Source organism: Sinocyclocheilus grahami, unplaced genomic scaffold (assembly GCF_001515645.1).
Source record: "Sinocyclocheilus grahami isolate Dianchi unplaced genomic scaffold, SAMN03320097.WGS_v1.1 scaffold282.1, whole genome shotgun sequence".
NCBI classification, from domain to species: Eukaryota; Metazoa; Chordata; class Actinopteri; order Cypriniformes; family Cyprinidae; genus Sinocyclocheilus; species Sinocyclocheilus grahami.
Genome location: NW_015505461.1, coordinates 1,104,013 through 1,110,652, shown reverse-complemented (window position 1 = coordinate 1,110,652; position 6,640 = coordinate 1,104,013). Strand labels below are relative to the sequence as shown.

Here is a 6,640-nt window from a genome sequence, read left to right as displayed (position 1 = left end):
CACCATGCAACTCAGAACAAGTGTAATACAAACTTTGATTACAGTGTATTTATGTTGCCTTGATTATGTTAAATTGTGCAAACCATGAAGACTGTTTTCTCTGCTCTTTTAAAGGGTTGTTATCCACTGCAAAAAAACACCCAAAATATTGATTTGAATGATTTATCTCGCTGCCTGTTAGAGGCATGAAGACTGTACCAAGGCTTCACTATTGGCTATCTTTGGTGTACCCAGGTAACCAGGACCTCAACTTGGGATAATGGAGACTGCTAATCAGACAGTGACTGAATCTCAAGGGGCAGGACAAACTTTGGCAGCTCTCTGCACAGTCCGCTGCTGTGGACTTCTAAACCGAACATTGGCAGTCATGTTTATGGTCAGCTTGGCTTTTGCCATTGTGGTGGGAAACGCGGTGACGCTTACTGTTTTCATGCAGACCCGGCATTCTCAAACACCACAGGGCTACCTCAAAGGTAACTACAATAGTTTACATATAGAATATGTTCAGTGTGGCACGTAGCATCTACAGTTTACAGTATGCAGATATATCCCACACAGCGGTGTGCTCACTGATCCTTTTTTCCCCCCAAAATTTAATTAGAAATATTAACCTTTTTCTTGAAATGTATTGACATTTTTGGCTGCTAAAAGACATTTTAACCCAAAAATGGATAAAAAAGGGCAAATTAAGTGATACAAATTAAGTGATTATATGAAATACTCAATACCCAAACATGCAATGTAATGAGTTTGTCACAAAAAAATAAAGTTACTGTTACATACTACTGTTACAAATGTAGTACTGTTCAAAACATTTAGCATTCCTTATGGTACTGCACACTGCTTTACATATTTCTGAAACAAAATAATATATAATGTACACAATGGAGCAAGCAGTAGCCTACACTAGTATTTTTATAATAACACTTTATAATAACTTTCATTAATAAATCATTAACAAGCATGATATAATGCTTAATGGATAATAAATTAATTTATATTCAAATTGCTAAAAACATGCGATTATGTGCTTGTTAATGTTTACTTATACTTACACTTACTTAACATTACATTATTTCATGTAAATTGAAATGCTTACAAATGTCAAACTTTCAATTCATATGATCACGCACTTGAAAACCTACAAATGAATTTAACAGATGTTATACAATGATTAAAAGCTTTTGTTAAGGTGCAACACTTGAGGTGTGATACGGCTAAGGTTAGGGACAGGCTTGGTGGTATGGGTAGGTTTAAGGGTCGTTTAAGGGGTTAACAGTGTACAGGGGTCAATTTGATTACTATAATAGAACACGGTTCAGTTGTTTATATTACATTGTTTTGATAAATTAACAAGTACCTTCTTGAAAAATTGGTTTGTTTTCTCCTGTTGATGTATGATTCAAGGAATATCCTGTTTAATTTGATATACAGTGGTTATAGAAAAGAATCAACCCCTTTCAAATAATCATATTTTGTTGCTTTGCAGCCTGAAATGAAGATGGAGACAGTTTTTGTTTTATCCAGCTGTTTTTACTCAGTGCAACTTATAACATCCAGGTGAAAGCCTCAACACCAACATGTCAGAAAAAATATTAAAAAATCAGAATCACTGAGTTGGGAAAATTATCATCCTCTTGTGTCAGTATTTTGTTGAACATTTGTTGAACACCTTTTGCTTTAATTACAGCCTTATAACCTTTCTCTCCGCTAAACACCGAGCAATGGAAGCTCCATTCGTGTTGGGCTTGTCCTCCCCATTCAGTGCGTGCCCAGGTCATGCTCCCTCTACAGGTTGGCTCGATGCCTGCTTTATGGGGACAGGGCAAACTCCTTTCGCTGAAAGCAGTTCATGTGCCGGGCAGATTGATCCAGGGAGCAGATATGCTGTCCAGGGGCAATGTAGCTTCAGGAGAATGGAGACTACATCACCAAATGGGTCTGTCTTCGGGAGGGCAGAGGTGGACCTCTTCGCCTCAAAAGACATCTTTCACTGCCCAATTTTTTTTTCGAAGCAGCGAGATGGCCTGGCCCATGACTGGCCCAGCACTCGTCTGTATGCCTTCCCCCCTCTCCCGGTTGCCCTGTTTCCTCAGGTTATCAGACGGCTCGGGGAAGTCAGATGTTCAGTCCTCCTGGCGGCCCCACTTTGGAGGAATCGGACGTGGTTCCGAGTTGAATCAGCTGCTATCAGCACCCCCCTGGCTGATACCATTGAGCAAATACCTCCTCTAACAAGCGAGGGGCATGATTTGGCATCCCCGGCCAAAGCTGTGGAGCCTTCATGTTTGGCCCCTCGACGGGAGTCTTTGCAGCGCCCCTCGAGTGTAGCTAATACCATTTTGTTGGCTAGAGCTCCATCTACAAGACATCGCTACGCCCTTAAATGGTCAGTCTTTTCTGACTGGTGTGCAGCATGGAATGAAGACCCATCCTTGTGTGACGTGTTGTACATACTAACTTTTCTACAAGAGCTGTTTGACAAGGGGCTCACCCCTTCCACGCTCAAAGTATATGTGGCAGCTATCATCATTCTCTCATCATTATGATCATTCTCTCTGGGCTGGCCAGTCAATCGCCAGAAACAACCTGGCCGTTAAGTTTCTGAGGAGATTGAATCCGCCTCGCCCTCATACTGTGCTGCCTTGGGACTTATCCCTTTGAGCCGCTCCCTTGCGGCCCTTGTCACTTAAGACCGCCCTCCTTCTGGCTTTAGTGTCAGTCAAGCAAGTGGGTGACCTGCAAGCACTGTCAGTCAGCACTTCATGTCTTGAGTTTGGGCCTCAATTCAGAAGGTGAGCAGGGTCCTAATCCACTCTGCCCAGTTCGGGCCCTTAGAGTGTTTGTTGAACGTTCTGGCCCATTTCAGCACTCAGAAAAACTAGTTGTATGCTTCGGAGGCCACTTTAAAGGGATAGTGGATAATGGATGGTTTTCCTGTTCCTGTTCCTCATTATAGTTCATTAGTTTCCACCTTTGTTTATTAATCATCTCGTCAGTTCCTTTGTTTGCTCCATTACTTAAACCCAGTGTTTCCTAGTGTCTAGCGTCCGCTGTTAGATATAATTTCGTGTTCTCAGTGTTTCCCGTGTTCCTGTGTTCCCAGCTTTGTGTTCATTAAATATTGGAATATTGGTCAGAATTATTGGAATCCTTGGTAAATATGATCAAAGAAGGCTGTGAAAATAAATCTGCATTGTTAATCATTTTGATCTTTTATTTAAAAAATTCACATAAATCTAACCTTTCATTGGAGAATAAGAATTTAAAATGGGGGGAAATATCATTATGAAATAAATGTTTTTCTCTAATACACATTGGACACAATTTTTGTATCACAAATGGCAAACACAATGGCAAACATTTTTTAGTATCTTTATTGGCACTGGACTTTTAACTACTTTAACAATGTTTGTGTAAAGGGTGGTTAGTTAAGTTTAGCTAAATGCTTGGTAAACGCATATCACACATTGTAATTTGGGTGCAAAACATGTTTTTATCACCTCAACACTTATATTAGTATACTATTGTGTATCATTAAACAGATACCCAATAGTATACATCAAGAGGAGGGGGAAAACAAATTTTCAAGAAAATGATACTTCATTTATCAAAACAATGCAATATAAACAGATTGAATTGTGTTCCCTTATAGTAATCAAACTGACCCCTGTACACTTGTTGACCCCTTACCCAACCTTAAACCTACCCATACCACCAAACCCATCCCTAACCTTGCCCGTATCACACCTCAACAGCAGCAAAGGTGTTGTGCATTAACAAAACCTTTTACTCATTGTATAACATCTGTTAACATCATTTGTAGATTTTCAAGATGTGCATGATCATATGAATTAGAAGTTTAACGACATTTGTAAGCATTTTAATTTACATTAAATGTTAATTATTAGGTAATGTTTAATACATGTATTAGTAAACATTAACAAGCACATTATTTCACATTTCTAGATATGTGAATATATATGAACTAATGATCCGTTAAGCATTACATAATGTTTGTTAATGAAAGTTATTATAAAGTGTTACCACATAAAGCATAAAATACATTTGAGTAAATTTTATTTTTAGATATTTATATTTTATAGGATTTCCACAAATCAGTTTTTTCTCCAGCTTTCCAAATTCAAAATTTACCCCGCACCACTCTCAGTTACGTCAGGTCCAATGGGAATGCAGATCTCTAGTGCAAAGAAAAAGTCTGGTGAATACTGAGCAATTTGCCATATTTTATATTTGTCTTGCAGTGTCCCTGGCCATCACAGACATGATGGTTGGAGTTTTGGTGGTACCATTCTCTGTATACACTGAAATCTCTCTCATGGTGACCAGCACTCCACCTCTGTGGTACCAGGGCATCTCAACAGCCTCACGGGAGGGTGGATCAGGACCTTGGCAACCCTGCATGCTGATTGGTCCAGTCTTTGCTGGATGCACTTTTGTCTCAATTAGTACCATCTTTCTGATGACAGTGGAGCGCAGTGTGGCAATCCTGCGTCCTCTGCATAAAGACACTCTTGTGACACGGCATCGTACCCTGTTCCTAATTCTCTTGTCCTGGGCTGGCAGCTTCTTACTGGCAATGGCTCCGCTCATGCTAAGCAACAGCTTCACGTTGGAGTACAATGAATGCAGCCGCATGTGCAACTATGCACCCTTACTAATCGGACATCAGTTGCCTCCAGATGCAAACATCCTTCTGCTGTTTCCAGCCTTTGATTTCAGTTTACTGGGTGGGACATTAGCCGTCAATATCCTGTCCTCCACCAGTATCCGCCGATACTCCCGCAAACGGAAGCTGCTCTCTGAGAGAAGTCTTGGCACGGACACAGGAGCTGGTGGGTGTCCCCACAGGCCCTCTTTTTCCGATATCAAAGCAGATAAAACCATTGGAATCCTCACCTTTGCCTTCACAGCCTCATTCTCTCCTATCGCAGTATTTGTGCTGGGGGACGTAGTGGGATACACCTGGTGCAACTTCTCCTTTTTTGCATTTTGGATTCTGACGAGCAATAGCTGCTGCAATGTGATTATTTACAGTGTGCGGGACCACCGTTTTAGGAAAGGGCTTACCCTGCTCTTTCAGCGGGACAGATCGCAACCTCAATCAGAGAAAAGCTGATTTTTTTTGGACAGGAGCTGGACAAAGACTGGCACTGACTTTACTTTCTTTACATCCTGTTACTTTTGCCTTGAGAGATTAACAGTTTGCTTTTCAGGATCTCTTTCACAAACGGTTCAGGGACAACAATATACATCATCCCAGGGATTGTGGCAGTTGTCATTATGTTTTACAGAGAATTATACTCTTTATTAGCATATACCTGCAGTTATTTATTTATCATAATAACAAGAGATAACATCACATCTTAATGTGTGCCATTGTGCATATGAAATACAGAGAAATGCCTTATTGATTGTTTTGCATATTCAGCATAAATCTGTAAAATATGTATGCGAGACATTTTTGAATGTGATTTATAAAAACAATTAACATTTTGAAAGCGTTCTATTTGTACCTATAGTAATCTGGCTCCAAAAAAATAAAGTGTAATTAAGTACACATGAACAAACCACATGAAATCACATGTGCACTAACATGTTAAATTTACATGTGAAACGTGGTTTTGGAACCGTTTTTGGAATGGTGTAAATGTGTGAAACCCATCTGATCAAATGTGAACAAATGTGGACAACATGTGACACATGTGAAAATGTGATCACATGGGTTTCACACATTTCCCACGAAAATGTTCCAAAACCATGTCTCATACGTGTTTCACATATTTTGAATGTGATTTTAACATGTGATTGCGCATGTGAAGTTCATGTGGTTTTTCTGTAAGGGTTTGACTTGAACGATACAGCCTTTGTTTAAAAAATGAAAATACAATATTATAGATTCTTCTTTGCATTTTTAGATTTTAATTTCTAATAAAATAATAATTGTAATAATAAAGTAAATAGATGACCTTTGTATCAACTAGCTGACATTTAACACTGTGAAGTTCATCATCAGTGCTATATTATTGATAGAATGACACATCAGAATTTGTAATAAACAATTTGAGGCAAACGTACACCCTGTGTTCACTGAGTGTGGATAATAGTAGGTGGCAGTCTTCTGTTTAAATATTCAAAGCTTCAGCAGCAGAACCACATAAAGCTACTCAGAGTACACACTGTCTGCCTCAGGCTGTAACTTGTCCCTCACGTTCAAAGGCTAGATGAAAAAAAAAATGTTTAAATACAAAACACTAGGGCTGACTCTATAATGGAGAAGCACCACTGACAACATATTTTCATCTACAGATATCTTTAAACTATGGAAGCCCGTTTCCGCCACTGAATAAAAAAATATAATTCTGTAAGTCATAATAATGAGAAACTTTCTCAAAATTATGACTTAATATCTCGACGAGAAAGTTTCTCATTATTACGAGAAACTAAGTCATTATTACGAGAAAGTTTCTCATTATTACGAGAAACTAAGTCATTATTTCGAGAAAATAAGTCATTATTTCGAGAAAGTTTCTCATTATTATGACTTACAGAATTATATTTTTTTATTCAGTGGCGGAAACGGGCTTCCATATTAAACTGCATGTAATAATAATAAAAA

General features: G+C 38.8%; 1 protein-coding gene across 1 annotated transcript; it reads left to right on the top strand.

The window, feature by feature from the left end:
* The first annotated feature begins 370 nt into the window (after positions 1–370).
* On the top strand, positions 371–5,140 carry LOC107600367 (trace amine-associated receptor 7f-like). The gene is made up of 2 exons (XM_016292240.1): positions 371–473; positions 4,266–5,140. Exons 1-2 carry the CDS (start codon positions 374–376, stop codon positions 5,138–5,140), a joined length of 975 nt encoding a protein of 324 aa, XP_016147726.1. The 5' UTR covers positions 371–373.
* Positions 5,141–6,640: the final 1,500 nt, after the last annotated feature.

What these genes read in the sequence shown, in the direction of transcription:
- LOC107600367 (XM_016292240.1), top strand. Translation starts at nt 374, where the DNA reads ATGGTCAGCTTGGCTTTTGCCATTGTGGTGGGAAACGCGGTGACGCTT. An exon ending in ACCACAGGGCTACCTCAAAG is followed by an intron (nt 474 to 4,265) that starts GTAACTACAATA and finishes TTTGTCTTGCAG; the next exon opens with TGTCCCTGGCCATCACAGAC.